We start from the raw sequence: 20984 nt of genomic DNA, 5'->3' as shown, positions 1-20984 counted from the left end.
AGAAGGTCTTAGAGATCCTTCAGTGTACTCTGCTTTACTGTGCTTCTACATGCTGTCTCCTCTGCCCAAAATATCATCTCTTATTTCTTTGAGAAGACTAAGCCCAGGCATTACTTCCTTCAGTACCCTTTGCAGACCCTCTCTTCAGGGTTGGCTAGGTACTAGTCTTAGTTAGTGGGTAGAAAATCAGATAAATTCAACCTTAAAAAAAAACAAAAAAAACCCCTCATACTCAGGATACAGAAGATTCTCACATGACCCAGTCACAGAAAGCATAGTCAGGCATTGCAGAAACTTCTTTCCTTCATCTTGGCTACCTGGTTTTTCGTCCCTGTTTTTCTGTGCCTACTCCATTCTGGCTTTCATTAATTTTTTTTAAATTAATTAATGTGTTTACTTTTGGCTGCATTGGTTCTTCGTTGCTGGGAGCGAGCTTTCTCTAGTTGTGTCGAGCGGGGGCTACCCTTCGTTGTGATGCGCAGGCTTCTCATTGCGGTGGCTTCTCTTGTTGTGGAGCATGAGCTCTAGGTTCGCGGGCTTCAGTTGTGGCTGTAGAGTGCAGGCTCAGTAGATGTGGTGCACGGGCTTAGTTGCTCCGCGGCAGTCGGATCTTCCTGGACCAGGGATCGAACCCGTGTCCCCTGCATTGGCAGGCAGATCTTTAACCACTGCGCCACCAGCGAAGTCCCTCATTAATTTCTTATCAGTATGAACATGGCAGAAAATGTCTACCAGTCCTGAGTATGATTTTGAATGTCTAGTGTATACCTCTGTTTGGCTGATTTATTATTATTATTTTTTTCTTTTTACACGTTTCCTGAAGAGGTAATCTGATTGGCTTGACTGTTCAGGTGTCTCCTCTGGTTCACCTGAAACAGGTATGTCAGGCCATGGAAATACAGGATTGCCCTTTGCTGGCAGTCTGGCTCTAAAAGGGGATTATGGGTGCAGAGGAGAGATGACCAGCTCCAGTATATCCTTTATTCCCCTATGTTTCTGTAGCGCTTGTGTATATCTATTATTATATATATATCACTGAATTAGTATTACTATTTTCACTTCTTTGTTTTCCTTACTAATCTGATTTTGAGGTCAGGGACCATCTTTCTTATTCTTAATGTAGTATCGGGTACAAAATAGTCAAATGTCTTCCAAATAAATTTCATAAAATAAATTATTTGTATTAGAAATGTTTGGGAAATCTGTACATTGTGTGTAACAGTTAGTAATATCCATATTTTAGAAATCTGCTTTGAAACTTGAGTACATGCTTTAAATGTAAGAGGTTACATACAGCATTTGTAGTTCTATAAGTAACTAGAAGATCAGTCAAATTCACATTTTAGACTCTAGTGATTTCTGAAATTAGTCACCAGAAATTGTTTCATTTCCCCCCACCCCTGTTTTCAAAGATTCATTTACTCACACTATTTTCTTTTTTTTGGTGGATGGGGGCATTAAAATACCAGCTGTGATATATTGTTAAATGAAAAAGCAGAATTCATAACAGCATGTATAGTATGCCACAATTTGTATAAAAATTTGATATACACGTATATAATATACTTGTAAATACATGGATTATCTCTGGAAAAATACATAGTAACTGGTAAGAGTGGTTATCTTTGGAAATTGGGACTGAGGTCAGGGGTGGGAAAAAAGGAAGGAGACTTACTTTATACTGTATATCCTTTTGTACTGTTTGATTTTTACCAGGGGCGTGTGTTTGTGTCCAAAAATGATTTATATGTTAAAAATTTTAAAAGAATAAAAATAGATACCAGCTTTATTGCTGATAGGTCTGGACTGGAGAACATGTTTTGGACCTAAGCCTGAAATGAACTTTTACCTCAAGTGTAAAGACAGTGGATGCCTCACCCCAGAGGGTTAGGGAGGTCTACAGATTAGATGTTTATCCAGCCATGTAGTGAAGGGCTGTAGTCTTTCCCATATCTTTCTGTGAGAAATGAACTCAGGAGCCAAGAGGGCCCTGAGTTACATATCCATAATAACCCTTTTCTCAAGTTCACCAAGTTATTTCTCCTCCTATTTGGGAGACTGAATGAGTGGATAGTGGAGATGGGTAGAAATTTTCTTCCAAATATTTTTGAGAGTCTCAAGTCCTTTGTTTCTTGGTCAGGAACATGGAGAGAGGCAGAGGATAGATCCTATCATACCTTTGGCATTTTTGTCCACATTGTCAACACCCAAGACAGACAGGGCTTGGCTGTCCCCTTCGGGGGAGACCACCAGTATCTTAGGAATGTCCTGCTCCCACTTGACTCACACTATTTTCTGTGAAGTGAACTGGTTTCCTTCTTACTTGTTTTTGATGAGATGTAAGAAAAGCAGATATTTTTATCAGCTGCATCATTTGAATGATATAATTCAAAATGGCATGGGAATAGTGATACTACAGCCTAAAGGAGTGTCTATTTTGCTTAATAGGTTTAACTCACATTTCAGATTTTAAACAAGGGAGTTACCTATAGGACAAATAATTGTCTAACACTACCCTTTGAGTCTTTATTCAGATACAGAAATTGTTCTACTAAGTTTGCTCTTAACTTTTCAGTACAGAACATAGTTTTTCTGTTCTTTGACACCTCTGTCTCTCTCTTTTTTTTTTTTGGCCGCGTGGTGAGGTATACAGGATCCTAGTTCCCCGACCGGGGATTGAACCCGTGCCCCCTGCATTGGGAGCACAGAGTCTTAACCACTGGACCACCAGGGAAGTCCCTGTTCTTTGACATCTCATAACATGAAGGTTATAAACCGGCAGCAAGCAGAGAATTGTTAGAGAATCTGTGTATTTTAGTATTTTTCTCATAACTACTGCTAAAAACTACATGATACTAATTATATAATGGTTATATAGTGAATTATTACAGTGCATGTTATTTATATATAATTTAAACTCCTTCTGTAAGTTTTTTTTTAAATTAATTAATTAATTTTATTTTTTGGCTGCATTGGGTCTTCGTTGCTGCGCACAGGCTTTCTCTAGTTGTGGCGAGCGGGGGCTACTCTTCGTTGCGGTGCACGGACTTCTCACTACGGTGGCTTCTCTTGTTGCGGAGCATGGGCTCTAGGCACGCGGGCTTCAGTAGTTGTGGCACACGGGCTCAGTAGTTGTGGCTCGCGGGCTCTAGAGTGCAGGCTCAGTAGTTGTGGCACACGGGCTTAGTTGCTCCGTGGCATGTGGGATCTTCCCAGACCAGGGCTCGAACCCGTGTCCCCTGCATTGGCAGGCGGATTCTTAACCACTGCGCCACCAGGGAAGTCCCTCCTTCTGTAAGTTTTTCCTTTTTTATTTTTAAGTTTTTTAGTCCAGAACCTTTTAAGAGTAAGTTGCTAGCATGATGTCCCATTCGCCCAAATACTTTACGTTCTACAATAAGACACTCTCCTCCAAAACCATAATACAACCATGAAAATCAAGAAATTAACTTTGAAATATTGCTACCATCTAATCTGTAGATTACAGTTAAGTTTTGCCAGTTATTCCAATAATGTCTGTCCTTTATAGCAAAAGGATTCAGTCTAGAATCTCATGTTGCAGTTAGTTATCATGTCTCATTGGTCTTTTTCAGTCTGAAGCAGTTCCTTGATCTTTCCTTGACTTTGATGACTTGGACACTTTTGAAGATTATGGCCCAGTTATTTGAGGAGTTTACCTCAATTTGGTGTTGTGTAATATTTCTTCATGATTAGACTCAGGTTATGTATCTTTGGCATGACTATTATGAAAGTGATGCTGTGTCCTCCTTATTGCAACCGAAGGGTTGCAATGATATTGATATTGAGTTTCCTTATGTTTAGTGTTGTTAACTTGGATCACTTGAGTAAAGTGATATTTGCCAGGCTTTTGTACTGTATATTACTCTTTTGCCTTTAGTAATTAGAATGTATTTTATAAGGAGATACTTTGAGAGGATATAAACATCTTGTCTTATCACATTTTCATTTCTACATTGGTATGTATCTTTTATATCAGATTAATGGAATCCTATCTTATTCACAGTATGATCTATTACTATCATTTATTTTGAATCTCAAATTGTCTGAGATTTGGCCACTTTCTGGCTAAATCCATAAGTGCTTCTTTACTTTCTTGCACAAGGTATTCAAGGCCCATCATGTATTATTCCTGCTTTAGCCTCGGAATCAGCTAATTCTTCAAGGATCCCAGGTTCCTTTTGGTGGAGAATAGTATTTTGACATCAAGGTCTGGAGGGCTTATTGCTATTGGGGTATCAGTGCTCCCAGGCCCTCTCAGTGACACAGCTAGGGAAGTATGTGAATATATATGCATGTATATACACATATTATCATCTGTATTTCTATATCTGTATATTTATATTGAAAGTCGTGAGTACACATGAATATCTCCAAATCTCATCCAGTACCAGGGTTCATTCTGTGTAATTACCTTCACCTGTAGTGTGAATTTACCTTCATCTACTATATCCTTGATAAATTCACTTATTCAATTAATACCTGCATGTGTATGTAATGAATTGCCTGTTGCCACCAGACCCCCTCCTCCTCATCAAGTAGATATCCTCCTGCTTGGGCCCTGATATCCTATCCTGGGCTGGTGCCATCCCTATTCTTTATCTCATGTGGATGTTACACAAAGATTTGTCCTCAAAGATATTCACTGATGATAAAAACCCAGTAGTAGAGAATTAGTTATAAATATGTCATATCTGTGTGGTGGGATACTATATAGCCATTAAAAATGACATCTACTATTTGATGGTGTGGCAGAATTTAGATAATTGTGTTTTAAAGGAAGTTGTAATGCTCTTTTTACAATTAAAAAAATTTTTATTTATCTTTATACATTAATAAGACTGAATATGTACTCTGGAATGTTAGACAGTAGTTATCTCTGAATGATAGTATTTTGGGTGACTTTTTTTTTCTTCTGTATTTTTCTGGGAGCAAATTTAAAGTTCCTTACAACATCTTAATTCAGTAAGCATAATTTAGTTCATATTATCCAGAAATAACAATGACCTCTTTCTGAACCCCAATTAAACTTGAGCTTTAAAGGTTTTTTAGAATTATGTAAGATTGATCATTTATGTGGGATACCTAGTGGTGGATATTTCTATGGCTGTGTTATAACAAACAAAATTTAAAATATACCTTTAACCAAGTTTGGAGTTCTAAAATAAAATGCCTATAGCAATGAAATAGAGAAAATATGAGGAACATACATGTGTTTATATGTGGAATTGTCTTAGAAACTGGATAGAGGAGTCTGAGCTGGATGCTTGATTAGCTAGCATAAGCTCCTTCACTATCCTGGAAGCTTCTTGAGGGCAGAATCTATCTTAGTTCACCACTGCATCCCTAGCATGTAGCATAGTGCAAAGCACAAAGTAGATACTCAAATATTTGTTGGTTGAAAGACAAAAGGGGGAACTTTGGCAGTAAATCATTAGGGTAGGGAAGATGAAGGAGTGTTAGAAGAAGAGTTAAGAGAGAGATTAGAGAAACCAAAGAAACTGGCTTCTTTTAAATCTTGCCTAGAACCCTCCTGTGTATTCTTCCTACCAGTATAGGTTGTGGATGCTTGCCAGAGAGCGGTGTGGTATAGTAACAGTTCACTATCTGCAGTCTGTCTTCTCTGACAATTTATAGTTGAACAAAGCCTCCTTCCCATGCTTTCCTAGGAGCATATTTCCGCCCTTGATGTAAAAGGGAGATAAACCTCGATTTAGAGGCTTGAGATTCAGTTAGATTAACAAAGAGATAGCATTTTTAAGCCTCCCAGAAGAACTGTCATCATTTATGTGTCAAGGTGCTTTGACTTATATTTACAGACCTCAGCTAGGTATTAGGAAATAGTATAAGGAATGGGAATTTTTATTGGTTGGCTAGGAAATAGTCTAGTTCCTAGACTGTGGGAAAGGAACTATAGAAGTTCCTTACTGCAGGTAAGGAACACCTTTTGTAGAAGAATGGGACAATAGTAGTCATGGGGGTGTGGAAAAGATCAGAGAGGAGGATACGAAGGGTTAATTCCCTCAGAGTTTTTCTAGAACTATCGGATTGGTCCCTGCACTACCTGTATATTTTTAATAATTTAACTGTTATTCTTACCAAATTGAATTGAAATTATATTTCTGTATTCTTTCTTCTGCTTGACTGAAAGTTTCTCAAAGTGGAGGGACTGTTTGTTTTGTTTTGGTTTTTTTTGGACTGTTTGTTTTTTCACCTTTGTGTCTTGGCATGAGTTTGGTGTTTAAATGTTTCTTGAACTTAACTGAGTTTAAATATTGCTTTGATTTTTCAAAGCAATATGAACTGCATTTATTAGTTTTAGAAGTTTTTTGAGTTAGATAACTTAAAGTAAATTTATCTGACTTTTTCATATCATATGGCTGTTTATTCATTCCTTAATATTTAATGAGTAAATGCTACTATAAGCTAGGCACTGTTTCAGGTAGTTAACCCAAAGATAAGTTCCTTGTCTTCATTGAGTTCACATTCTACTGGTAATGACTGAAGCATAACTTTTATAGGTTTCCTTTTGATTATTCTAGTGTTTTTTCCCCTCTTCTCACAGGCAACATGGTAAAGTTGAATGTGAATGATGAAATGTAACCTTACCAGATAGATACAAGTTTTGCCTGGGACCAGGAAAAGAACTTTCTTCTTCCTGTCTCCTATATCAGACCATCTTTGACTCCAGGACTCAGAACTGTAGCTATTTACACATTTCCCCACAGGAATTACCCAATTTTGAGCAGGACATTCTTGACACCACATTTATAAGCAAAATTATGTAAAATAAAAATTTTCTCTGTGTACCATTGGCTTATTTGGATAAGCATATAGTTAACTCTGTTTGCCACTACACAGGGTTTCAGTGAATGTAATGGAGGATTAGCAGAGTTTAAAGATGAGCCACTGACCCTGGGTAGTTTAAGTATGTTGTACTTGTCCTTAAGCTAATCTCAAATAAGTAAGCTATAAAGTTAGGGAAGAGGGAGCTCCTCATATAGATCAGCTATCAGTATAGATCAACTATGTTGTACTTGTCCTTAAGCTAATGTCAAATAAGTAAGCTGTAAAGTTAGGGAAGAGGGAGCTTCTTAGAAAGATCAACTATCATTACATTATGGGACAAAATAGTGATGAATTAGGCTGAGAACCAGACCATCACTGACTACATTTTTTAAAACTTAAAGCTTTCTGAATAGATATTTTGAAATACTAGATCTCGTCTTTTCATCAGACGTCAAAAGTCAGGATTTTCACTCTTTTAATTACTGCTTTTCAACCACAGTCCTAAAGGCTAAGTTAAATGTTTCTCTTTTACCCTCTTTATGGTGGAGTTGGATATATTAATACCTATGTTTAAGGCATTTATATGGGTGTTCATATTTTAGGAGCAGTGCTCTATTATAAAGATTCCTAATAGTGAGTGGGTTTTTGGATGACAGTAGTGTTACAAAGAGTGTAATTATTTGAGTGTTTTTATTGTTTTACTATGTTTCAAGAAATGTTTCAAAACTATATTTAACAGTGTGAAACCACTTCATTTTTCAGTATCCTTGCCATGAAAAAGAGGACGTGATAAGTTGTACAACTTATGAAATTCAAGTTACATGTGAATTCTGCCAGGTGTGTATGCAATATTTGGTATTTTGTGCTCTTTTCATATTTTAGATTATAAAAATTCTTATAGGCTATTTCTAGATAAATATTTCAAGTGTTTTTCATAAATAAGAAAATACTTATCTAGTATGTAGTTTAGCTACTACTTCTATTGTATTTTAAAATTATCAAATAGAGCATCAAAATACACTTAACTATGACAAGCATAAACATATTTTAGGGTTTTGATTTCTCCTAAAATGAGTTCCAAATAATACTAGTCCCATGAAATGTTCTGTGAAAAAGGTTCAAATAGAAACTGGATGTGGCAAAAATGCTGTATTCTAGGTGCTCTTCTGGTCATTTCTCTTGAACATATAAAGTCTGAAAAGTCCTGCCCCCAAAAAACAGTATTCTAGCATTTCCCAAATTTGGCCATGATAGTGATTGTCATCTCTGTTCCTGAAGGGAAACTTATTTCTGAAAGGTTAACAAACTAGTGTTGAAAAAGAAACAATGTTACAGAATTTTTAGTTGTCAAATATAGTTGTTACATGTAATTTCTATGAAGAAAGCAAAAACAAAAACCTACAAGTTAAGGGAAGGAATAATTGGAAACTTTAAGTCTATATCAAAAAGTAGGAAAATAATCTTGACTCAAAAATGTCTTTTTGTAGTTGTTTGGTTCAAATCAGGATCCAAGAAAGTCCCCATATTGCATTTTGTTTAGTATGTTTATTAGACCTCTTTTAATCTAAAACAGTTCCCCTCTACCTCCTCTTTTCTTTAGTTCCCCATGACATTTATTTCTTGAAGAAACCAGGTCTTTTGTCCTGTAGAATTTGGCTAATTCCAGCTTGGTGATGTTGTTTGACATGTTTTTCTTTTTTTCTTTTTTTAGGTTAGAAGATTCTTTTTAAATTTTATTTATTTATTTTTTATACAGCAGGTTCTTATTAGTTATCTGTTTTATACATATTAGTGTATACATGTCAATCCCAGTCTCCCAGTTCATCCCACCCCCACCCCCACTTTCCCCCCTTGGTGTCCATACGTTTGTTCTCTACATCTGTGTCTCTATTTTTGCCTTGCAAACCGGTTCATCTGTACCATTTTTTCTAGATTCTACATATATGCGTTAATATACAATATTTGTTTTTCTCTTTCTGACTTACTTCACTCTGTATGACAGTCTCTAGGTCTGTCCACGTCTCTACAAATGACCCAATTTTGTTACTTTTTATGGCTAAGTAATACTCCACTGTATATATGTACCACATCTTCTTTATCCATTTGTCTGTCAATGGGCATTTAGGTTGCTTCCATGACCTGGCTATTGTAAATAGTGCTGCAGTGAACATTGGGGTGCATGTGTCTTTTTGAATTGTGGTTTTCTCTGGTTATATGCCCAGTAGTGGGATTGCTGGGTCACATGGTAATTCTATTTTTAGTTTTTTGAGGAATCTCCATACTGTTCTCCATAGTGGCTGTATCAATTTACATTCCCACCAGCAGTGCAAGAGGGTTCCCTTTTCTCCACACCCTCTCCAGCATTTGTTGTTTGTAGATTTCCTGATGATGCCCATTCTAACTGGTGTGAGGTGATACCTCATTGTAGTTTTGATTTGCATTTCTCTAATAATTAGTAATGTTGAGCAGCTTTTCATGTGCCTCTTGGCTATCTGTATGTCTTCTTTGGAGAGATGTCCATTTAGGGCTTCTGCCCATTTTTTGATTGGGTTGTTTGTTTTTTTAATATTGAGCTGCATGAGCTGTTTATATATTTTGGAGATTAATCCTTTGTCCGTTGATTCGTTTGCAAATATTTTTCCCATTCTGAGGGTTGTCTTTTCGTTTCGTTTATAGTTTCCTTTGCTGTGCAAAAGCTTATAAGTTTCATTAGGTCCCATTTGTTTATTTTTGTTGTTATTTCCATTACTCTAGGAGGTGGATCAAAAAAGATCTTGCTGTGATTTATGTCAAAGAGTGTTCTTCGTATGTTTTCCTCTAAGAGTTTTATAGTGTCTGGTCTTACATTTAGGTCTTGAATCCATTTTGAGTTTATTTTGGTGTTTGGTGTTAGGGAGTGTTCTAATTTCATTCTTTTACATGTAGCTGTCCAGTTTTCCCAGCACCACTTATTGAAGAGACTGTCTTTTCTCTATTGTATATCCTTACCTCCTTTGTCGTAGATTAGTTGATCATAGGTGCATGGGTTTATCTCTGGGCTTTCTATCCTGTTCCATTGATGTATATTTCTGTTTTTGTGCCAGTACCATATTGTCTTCATTACTGTAGCTTTGTGGTATAGTCTGAAGTCAGGGAGCCTGATTACTTCAGCTCCATTTTTTTCCCTCAAGACTGCTTTGGCTATTGGGGGTCTTTTGTGTCTGCACACAAATTTTAAGATTTTTTGTTCTAATTCTGTAAAAAAATGCCACTGGTAATTTGATAGGGATTGCATTGAATCTGTAGATTGCTTTGGGTAGTATAGTCATTTTCACAATGTTGATTCTTCCAATCCAAGAACATGGTATATCTCTCCATCTGTTGGTATCGTCTTTAATTTCTTTCATCAGTGTCTTATAGTTTTCTGCATACAGGTCTTTTGTCTCCCTAGGTAGGTTTATTCCTAGGTATTTTATCCTGTTTGTTGCAGTGGTAAATGGGAGTGTTTCCTTAATTTCTCTTTCAGAATTTTCACCATTAGTGTATAGGAATGCAAGAGATTACTGTGCATTAATTTTGTATCCTGCAACTTTACCAAATTCATTGATTAGCTCTAGGAGTTTTCTGGTGGCGTCTTTAAGATTCTCTAGGTATGGTATCATGTCATCTTCAAACAGTGACAGTTTTACTTCTTCTTTTCCAATTCGTATTCCTTTTATTTATTTTTCTTCTCTTATTGCCGTGGCTAGGACTTCCAAAGCTATGTTGAATAATAGTGGCGAGAGTGGACATTGTTGTCTTGTTCCTGACCTTAGAGGAAATGCTTTCAGTTTTTCACCATTGAGAATGATGTTTGCTGTGGGTTTGTCATATATGGCCTTTATTATGTTGAGGTAGGTTCCCTCTATGCCCACTTTGTGGAGAGTTTTTATCATAAATGGGTGTTGAATTTTGTCAAAAGCTTTTTCTGCATCTATTGAGATGATCATGTGGTTTTTATTCTTCAATTTGTTAATATGGTATATCACACACATTGATTGATTTGCATATATTGAAGAATCCTTGCATCCCTGGGATAAATCCCACTTGATCATGGTGTATGATCCTTTTAATGTGTTGTTGGATTCTGTTTCCTAGTATTTTATTGAGGATTTTTGCATCTATATTCATCGGTGATATTGGTCTGTAATTTTCTTTTTTTGTAGTATTTCTGTCTGGTTTTGGTATCAGGGTGATGGTGGCCTCTTAGAATGAGTTGAGAGTGTTCCTTCCTCTGCAAGTTTTTGGAAGAGTTTGAGAAGGATGGGTGTTAGCTCTTCTCTAAATGTTTGATGGAATTCACCTGTGAAGCCATCTGGTCCTGGACTTTTGTTTGTTGGAAGATTTTTAATCACAGTTTCAATTTTATTACTTGTGATTGGTCTGCTTATATTTTCTATTTCCTCCTGGTTCAGTCTTGGAAGATTATACCTTTCTAAGAATTTGTCCATTTCTTCTAGGTTGTCCATTTTATTGGCATAGAGTTGCTTGTAGTAGTCTCTTGTGATGCTTTGTACTTCTGCGGTGTCCATTGTAACTTCTCCTCTTTCATTTCTAATTTTATTGATTTGAATCCTCTCCCTCTTTTTTCTTGATGAGTCTGGCTAAAGGTTTATCAATTTTGTTTATCTTCTCAAAGAACTAGCTTTTAGTTTTATTGATCTTTGCTATTGTTTTCTTTGTTTCTATTTCATTTATTTCTGCTCTGATCTTTATGATTTCCTTCCTTCTGCTAACTTTGGGGTATTTTTGTTCTTCTTTCTCTAGTTCCTTTAGGTGTAAGGTTAGGTTGTTTATTTGAGATTTTTCTTGTTTCTTGAGGTAGGATTATATTGCTATAAACTTCCCTCTTAGAACTGCTTTTGATGCATCCCATAGGTTTTGGATCGTCTTGTTTTCGTTGTCATCTGTCTCTAGGTATTTTTTGATTTTCTCTTTGATTTCTTCAGTGATCTCTTGGTTATTTAGTAACGTTTAGCCTCCATGTGTTTGTGTTTTTTACGTTTTTTCCCCTGTAACTGATTTCTAATTTCATAGCGTTGTGGTCAGAAAAGATGCTTGATATGATTTCAGTTGTCTTAAATTTACTGAGGCTTGTGATCTATCCTGGAGAATGTTCCGTGTGCACTTGAGAAGAAAGTGTAATCTGCTGTTTTTGGATGGAATGTCCTGTAGATGTCATTTAAATCTATCTGATCTATTGTGTCATTTAAAGCTTGTGTTTCCTTATCAATTTTCTGTCTGGATGATCTGTCCATTAGTGTAAGTGAAGTGTTAAAGCCCACCACTATTGTGTTACTGTCAATTTCCTCTTTTATAGCTGTTAGCAGTTGCCTTATGTATTGAGGTGCTCCTAGGTTGGGTGCATATATATTTATAATTGTTATATCTTCTTCTTAGATTGATCCCTTGATCATTATGTAGTGTCCTTCCTTGTCTCTTACAACATTCTTTATTTTAAAGTCTAATCTGACATGAGTATTGCTATTCCAGCTTTCTTTTGATTTCCATTTGCATGGAATATCTTTTTCCATCCCCTCACTTTCAGTCTGTATGTGTCCCTAGGTCTGAAGTGGGTCTCTTGTAGACAGCATATATATGGGTCTTATTTTTGTATCCATTCAGTGAGCCTGTGTCTTCTGCTTGGGGCATTTAATACATTCACGTTTAAGGTAATTATCGGTATGTATGTTCCTATTACCATTTTCTTAATTGTTATGGGTTTTTTTCCTAGGCCCTTTTCTTTTGTGTTTCCCTCTTAGAGAAGTTCCTTTAACATTTGTTGTGGAGCTGGTTTGGTGGTGCTGAATTCTCTTAGCTTTTGCTTGTCTGTAAAGCTTTTGATTTCTCTGTCTAATCTGAATGAGATCCTGCCGGGTAGAGTAATCTTGGTTGTAGGGTCTTCCCTTTCATCACTTTAAATATATTTTGCCACTCCCTTCTGCCTTGTAGAGTTTCTGCTGCAAAATCAGCTGTTAACCTTATGGGAGTTCCCTTGTATGTTATTTGTCGTTTTTCCCTTGTTGCTTTCCATAATTTTTCTTTGTCTTTAATTTTTGTCAGTTTGATTACTATGTGTCTCGGCATGTTTCTCCTTGGGTTTATCCTGCCTGGACTCTCTGTGCTTCCTGGACTTGGGTGGCTGTTTCCTTTCCCACGTTAGGGAAGTTTTCGACTATAATCTCTTCAGATATTTTCTCGGGTCCTTTCTCTCTCTCTTCTCCTTCTGGGACCCCTATAATGTGAATGTTGGTGCGTTTAATGTTGTTCCAGAGGTCTCTTAGGCTGTCTTCGTTTCTTTTCATTCTTTTTTCTTTATTCTGTTCCTCAGCAGTGAATTCCACCATTCTGTCTTCCAGGTCACTTATCCGTTCTTCTGCCTCAGTTATTCTGCTATTGATTCCTTCTAGTGTAGTTTTCATTTCAGTTATTGTATTGTTCATCTCTGTTTGTTTGTTCTTTAATTCTTCTAGGTGTTTGTTCTTTAATTCTTCTAGGTCTTTGTTCAACATTTCTTGCACCTTCTTGATCTTTTCCTCCATTCTTTTTCCGAGGTCCTGGATCATCTTCACTATCATTATTCTGATTTCTTTTTCTGGGAGGTTGCCTATCTCCACTTCATTTAATTGTTTTTCTGGGTTTTTATCGTGTTCCTTCATCTGGTACATAGTCCTCTGCCTTTTCATTTTGTCTGTCTCTCTGTGAATGTGGTTTTCGATCCACAGGCTGCAGAATTGTAGTTCTTCTTGCTTCTGCTGTCTCCCCTTACGACATGTGTTTCTATCTCCTATATTTCCTGTAGTTGGATCTAGAGAGGCTTGATTAGATTCAGGCTTGACTTTTTTCCCCCCCAAGAATCCTTTGTGTGCTTTCTATTGCATCATATCAGGGGGCACATAATGTTTGTCTCACTTTTAGTGATGTTAATTTAAGACTGACCTGTGAGTTCAGATGCTGTCAACCTGACCCAGCCATTATAAAGTTCCCATCACCTTTGTTCCTGATTGTTTTATCAGACATTGATGATAGTTACCTAGTCCATTATTTCATTGGGGTTTAAAGTGGTTATCTTATAATTATTTCATTCTTTCTGCACTTATGCTACTGAACAGGAAAGATTTAGCCTGATAGATCAGGGTTCCTAGTATTTTTTTCTGTAGTGTAAAATCTGCATGTTACATGTCTCTATTCATAATAAGAAAATGGAAGGTGGGGTTAAAATGTCAGTAAAAGTGTTTTACTTCACATTCAGATAGAAGGTAATAAGCTTAGTGAAAATCAAATAATATTACATTTTAAGTTGTTCTTTATTTAAAAATCTGTACTGTGAAACATTTAGCCATTTCTTAATGTTTTACTATAGGCAATACAAGGACCTGTGGAATATGAGTGATGACAAACCCTTTCTATGTACTGCCCCTGGATGTGGCCAGGTAATATATAAATTGTTTTGTATATTCATGTTTAGTAAAACACTTATGACAGTATATGTTGTCATTAAAAGGATTCTTTTACAATGTTTTGTACAATTTTGGAGTTAGAATGAAAATAACCCAGAAAAATTTGGGGAAGAAATTAGTTTTCCTCAATAGCACATCTGAGTTTTAAAGAATACAATCTAATATGGAAAAAAAAAAATTAAGTCTTGTAAGGGAAAGATGGAAAATCTGGAGAAAATCCAGGACTTAAAAGTATATTCATTTGACCATTATTGGTTGAAAATCATTGTGAATTGCCTAATTGGAAATCAGATATACATTATCTTTTATGAAAATTAGTTTACTTGCTGAACTCTTGTGAAAATAACTAATGTTTACCTCTGAGCATATCACTAATATATTAATGTTCTTAAGTATAACATCTTTAATATAGAGCATGTGTGGAAGCATTTTTAGAAAATAATATTTTAGTGTTGTTACAGAAAATAATATTTCAGTGTTTTTTAATAGGCCATTAAATTATTAATCTATTAGTGTTATAATAATCTTAAAATAACTATAGACACTAAGGAATGAAAGAATAAATTTAATGTGTAGTAAAATTACAGAGTACTTAAATATACAAACTATAAATCATAAATAAGTATTAAAGTGTTTCTTTGGTTCTCATTGTTTTCTTTAGCTGATATTTTAAATGGAGGTATAATTTATATACAATAAACTGCACATACTTATAGTGTACAGTTTGATACATTTTAACATATGTATGTACCCATAAAACCATCACCACAATTAAGATAGTGAACATATTCATCATCCCCAAAAGTTTCCTCATGCTTATTTGTTATACCTCCCTCCCATCCCTGTCAACCATTGATCTGCCTTCTGTCACTATAGGTTAGTTTGTATTTTCCAGAATTTTATATAAATGGAATCATACAGTATGTAGTTTTGACTGGATTCTTTCCTTCCACATAGTTAATTTACAATTTCTCCATGCTATGTGATTAGTAGTTAATTCCTTTTCATTGAGGAACAGTATTTCCTTATTTCACCATTAGTTTATTTATTCACTTGTTTATGGACATTTGTCTTATTTCCGGTTTTTAGTTGTTACAAATAAAGCTGTTGTGAATATTTATGTGTAAGTCTTTGAATGAATGCATGCTTTCTTTTCTCTTGGGTGAGTACCTAGGAGAGTAGTGGTGGGATCATAGGTAATATATAATAGGAAATTGCCAAACTGCTTTCCAAAACAGAGGTATCACTTTGCATTTCCACCAACAGTCTATGAGAGGTCCTGTTGTATCATATCTTTGCCAACATTTGGTGTCAGTCTTTTAATTTTAGCCATTTTCATTGTGTGTATACTGATATATAAAGTGTTACTTTGCATTTCTTTGTTGACTGATGAAAAAATGAGCACTTTTTCATGTGCTTATTGGCCATTCGTATACTTTACTTTTCGTGAAATATCTTTTCAAATCTTCTACTTGTTTTTAAAAATTAGGTTGCCTGTCTTTTAATTATTGAGTTGTATGAGTTCTGTAAATATCCTGGGTACCAGTCTATCATCAAATATTTCTCCAGGTCTGTGGTTTCCAACTTGATTTTCATAATAGTATCTTTTGATGAACAGATGTTTCTAATTTTAATGAAGTCTAATGTATTAATTTTTTCTCTTCTTTGGTTGTTGGTTTTTGTGACTTATCTAAGAAACTTTTGCTTAAACTTAAGTCACAAAGATATTCTCCATTGCTTTCCTCTGAAAGCTTGGTTTTTCATTTCGGTCTCTTTTGCATCTTGAATTAATTTTTGTGTATAGTGTGAGGTAGGAGTTGAAGCTCACTTTTTTTTGCATATGGTTTCTCAGATATTCCAGTGTTGTTTGTTGAAAAGATTTTCCTTTCTCCATTAAATTGCTTCCTCCCCTTTACTGAAAATCAAATGATTTGTGTAAGTGTGGATCTATTTCTTAGCTTTCTATTCCGTTCCTTTCATCAATCTGTCAACTTTTATGCCAGTACCATACTGTCTTGATTGCCCTAGCTTTACAGTAAGCCTTCCAGTCAGGTAGGGTAAGTTCTCCAATTTAGTTCTCCTTTTTCAGGATTGTTTTGGATAGTCTTTTAATTTTAATCATTCTGGTGAGGGTATAGTGGTATCTAAAGATTTTAATTTACATGGTGTCCAATGATGTTGAGCAGGGTAAAGGTAGGAGTTACCAGGGTTGGTGATATTTTAGATAGGTTGGTCAGGGAATGCCTCTGTAATAAGGTGACATTTGAATAAAGATGTGGGAGCAAACCCTGCACATACCTGGGGGAAGAGATTTCCAGACTGAAGGAACAGCAAATATAAAGGCTGGTAGGGAAGAAATGGATTTGGTGTGTTTAAAAACAGAAAGATGACTGTTGCGGCTGGAGCATATAGTGATTAATGAGGATAAGGGTAGGAGATAAGGTCAGCAATGTAGGGGAATAAAAAGAGTCCATAACCTGTAGGGCTTTTGTTGACTGTGATAAGGTATTTGGATTTTATTCACAGAGCAGTGAAAAGCCATTGCTGAGCTAATAGTGAAAGTAGAGACTGGCAGCAGTCAGAGAGATAGTGGTGGCTTTGACTAGGTGGTAATAATGGACAAATAGGGAAATAGACTGATTTGACATATATTTTGGAGATATATTTTGTATACATTTTTCTATAAATTCAGGAAAGATAAAAATTGCAATTTCTAAAATCCTTTTCAGCTAGAATTCTGGGTATGATTTTAGGTTCCACCAACCAGATTTACTCATTCTGGTAAATTACATTTACTCCTTGGATTTGGGACCGAGTTGAATGGAAAGGTTGTATTACTCAAGTCCTCCATTTTGCTGGAATAGATTGGACAGACACAGCATGATTCTTTAATCCCTGGATTACAGCTAATACAATATGTTTTTAGAGCCAGCCTTTGGACCATGACCAGTTTTGCCGTGTTGTTCTAGGAATCATTCGTGGAAACTCAGTCTCAAACCAGTCCCTAATTCCTTGTCCTATCCTTTTCTGCTTAAAATAGTTGGCATTGTTATTTTGTGATTGAGTCTTTAGTAATATACATGCCATTTTAAATAAAAAGAATTACATTTAAATTTACTTAAGAGAGCTTCCAAATGAAGCCAACAAAAGATCAGGGAGGATTTGACTTCAGGATGAACCCAAGAAGTTGAATTAGTACCATCTAACCTTCCCCATTTTTGGTGCCTCTGTGCCAAAACTATCCCTTCCATCTTCTGCCTCCACCCCAACTCCCAAGGCCAGGCTGTCGTTTCTCCCTATCTGGGAGATAGAACCAGTGAAAGAATGACTCAGTAAAATTAGGGGAAATAAGGCAAATGGAAATGAGATAGTCTTCAGGTCAAGAAGATATTTTAAAATTGCTGAGAAAAATTACACAATCTGTTCAAGCATATCCAGACTGTTTATAGACACTATTAATGCTTTGCTTCCTTACCTGATGGGATGAGGCAAATGGAACATTACACAGCACATCCCCAGGGTAAAGTAAGAGTTTATTCACCTCAACACCAGATCCAGAAAGTCTGGGAACTTTTTAATATTCATTGTTTAAGTTCTCACAGCAGACTCCCTTGCACATGCCCAGTCTGTGTCCATGGCACAAATGGCCAAGAGACTGAGAGGTAGACTACCTCTTAGCCCGCCAAGAAGAGACCCTTCGTAGGGCTAAGGTCTTCTTAGAAGACCTTATGAACACTATGAACATAACAAGGGTGTTCCAGCACTTTATCAGGCCCAAAAGTCACCCATTGTTCTTCCTCATAATATATATCAGCAACATTTCCATCTAATGATCCTGCCTATAAATCAATCTATGATTATTTTGACATTTTCTACCATAAGAATGTTTATACTTTTGGCAAAGCAGCAACCATTTTACTTCAGTGATATTAAAAGTACTCCTGCACTCTCATTCATTGCTGGTAAAAGTGCAAGATGGCACACCCCCTAGAGGGAGTTTGGCAATATCTAGCAAAATAACACATGCATTTACCCTTTGACCCAACAGTCCTACTTCTGGGACTCTATCCCAAAGATGCACTGTCAAAACTATGAAAAGACATATGCCCAAGGTTATTAGATATATGTTCAATATATTTTGTTACCTGTCAGTCTCTGGACAGTAGTATTCCAGGAGAATAGAAGCAAAAGCTATAAAGCTTCTTGAAGCTTCAGTTTGGAAGTAACAGGTCATCACTTCTGCAGCATTCTGTTGATCAGTGCAAGTCACCAGACCAGCCCAGACTCAAGGGGTGGGGAAATAGATACCCTCCTCTGGATGGGAGAACCAGCCTTACCACGTTGCAAAGGAAGGAGGGTACATATCATATAATGGAAGGAATTTGTGGCCATATTTTACAATCTGTCACAGACAAATACTGAAATACTTACAGGTAAAATAATTTCTGGGGTTGGCCTCAAAAAAATCCATTGGGTGAATGGTGAGTAGAGATGAAATGAGATGGATCATAGGTTGATAATTGCTAAAGCTGGGTGAATGTGCAAAGAGGTTTATTACACTATTTCTTTTTAATTTACTAAAATGCAAGAGAAGAAAAAGAAACCTATTGCTGAATGTAAGAACATATGTATATATGTGTATCAGAGATTGTTTAGAAGACCTAATATTTTTTAAAAATATGAAAAACATTAAGAAGTTAGAATTGTTTTTTAGACTCCCTGTTATGAAGGGAGTTAACATTCATTTTTTCCTCCTACTTCTTTCCTCTCCCTTGATGTCTGATAATAATTTTTCCATTGTCAGGGTTTGTAATACATTTTGTCTGATAATCTATAATCCCCATATTTCTTTAGTTTTACTTCTGTATTTAAATAGTATAGATAGAGAGGAAGGGTGAGAACTAAGCTTTAAGGCACTCCAGTGTTCAGAAGTCAGAAAGAGGGGGAGGCTGTAGCAGAGGAGACTGAGAAGCAAGCAGACAATGAAGAAAATTGTGTTCTGGAAGTCAAGTAGAAAAAGTATTTCAAAGTGTGGGGGAACAATGTAGTCATATAGTTGATAGGGTAAGGTGAGAATTCAGTATTTATAATCGGATTTAGAAAAATGGGGATTATTAGACACCTTGATAAGAGTAGCTTCAGTGAAGCAGCAGTGACAACAGTGAGATTGGAGTTAGCCTGACGAGTGAATGTGGAACCAGAAGTGGAGACATTATAAGATACCTTTTTCTTGGAATTTAGCTTAAAGGGAACAGTAAAATACTGCTGGAGGAGAATTGAAGATGGAGATTTTTTTTTGTTTTGAATTTTAAGGTGGGACTATCACAGCATATTTGACACTGCAGAGAGAGAGGGACTGTTGCAGGAATGGGGTCCTTAAGAGAGAATGGGATCCGGTGTTCAAGTGGAGAGACTGGCCTTAGAAAGGACCATAGACAATTTATCCATAGTAACTGAAAGTGAAAAGGCGGGGAGAGGTGTGGAAGGTTTGAATAGAGAAAAGGAAGCATATCAAAACTTAGACATACAAACATTTCTTCGATATGGTCACCATAAAAAACTACATTTCTGTTCATTCCATTACACAAAAGAAATCACCTTTAGAAGCTCGGGCACATTGTTTTAAAGAGACTTGTATTACTTAGGATGCTGGCTGAAACAAGACTCAACCTTAATAGATTGAGCAGTTTGTTCTTTATGTAATAACCAGGAAGTAGGAGTCCCAGGGCTGGCTGGTTCTATAGCCCTCAACAAGCTACTTCCATTTCTAGCTCCAAGATGGCTGTTCCAGCTCCTGACATCAAGTCCATATTCCAGCAATAAGGGAGGGAGAAGGGGAAGCAAAACACAGCATGTATACACCCATCATTTTAGGAGCATTAACTGGAAGTAATGCATATAATTTTCACTCATTCTTTTGGTCCCAGCCCAATCATATGGCCACCTAACTGCAAAGAAAGCTAGAAAATGTGGTCTTTGTCCTGGGCAGCCAAGTGCTCACCTAAAATGCAGAAGTTCTTTTATTGAAGGAAAAAGGGTAATAGATATTGAGGGACAGCTGGCGGTCCTTGTCATAGTTTTCAGAGATGATTTTGAATTTGGTAACCTAACAAAAAGTCATTTGGAGCCTGAGTCTGGTTAAGCTGGGTAATACTGAAATTACCAAAGTCTTAAGTTTAGTTAATAGTAATATATCAATGTTGGTTTCTTAGTTTTGATAAACATACCACAGTAATGTAAGATGAGAACATTGGGGAAACAAACTGAGTAATGAGTGTGTGAGAACTCTCTGTAGTATTATTGCAACTTTTCTGTAAACTTAAAGGTTTTCCAAAATAAAAAGTTTATTCAAAACAATAACAACAAAAAAGCTCTACCTGAGAAACACAAAAAAGTTGCTTATGAACCACAGAATAGAGCTTTCAGATATTTATCAAGTGTATATATACCATGTATATTTGTGCTCCAACTTGTTTCAAAAAGGATTTGAGGAATTAAAGTTTCATATAATAGTTGTCATAGTAATAAAAACAGTTATAACAGTAGTAACATTTTTTAACTTAGCCAGTCACTGTGCTAAGAAGCTTATGTGGGTTATGTCATTTAATCCTGCAACAGCCCTATAAAATGGGTGCTACTGGCCTCATTTTACAAGTGAGCAGTCGAACTTAAATATATTACTGAATGTCTCTGTCACAG

General features: G+C 36.1%; 1 protein-coding gene across 2 annotated transcripts in view; it reads left to right on the top strand.

The window, feature by feature from the left end:
* Positions 1–20984, top strand: part of ATF2 (activating transcription factor 2) — a 76320-nt gene that overhangs the window by 9866 nt on the left and 45470 nt on the right. For both annotated transcript variants that reach the window (XR_009700423.1, XM_061185158.1), the window contains exons 3-4: positions 7570–7644; positions 14189–14258. Coding sequence is in view for 1 of the 2 variants with exons in the window: in XM_061185158.1 (XP_061041141.1) it covers positions 7613–7644; positions 14189–14258 (102 nt within the window). In the remaining variant the exon portion in view is untranslated. The remainder of the gene's footprint in view (positions 1–7569; positions 7645–14188; positions 14259–20984) is intronic.

The sequence above is a fragment of the Eubalaena glacialis genome, chromosome 1 (genome assembly GCF_028564815.1).
Source record: "Eubalaena glacialis isolate mEubGla1 chromosome 1, mEubGla1.1.hap2.+ XY, whole genome shotgun sequence".
Taxonomy (NCBI): Eukaryota; Metazoa; Chordata; class Mammalia; order Artiodactyla; family Balaenidae; genus Eubalaena; species Eubalaena glacialis.
This window is presented reverse-complemented; position numbering and strand designations above follow the sequence as displayed.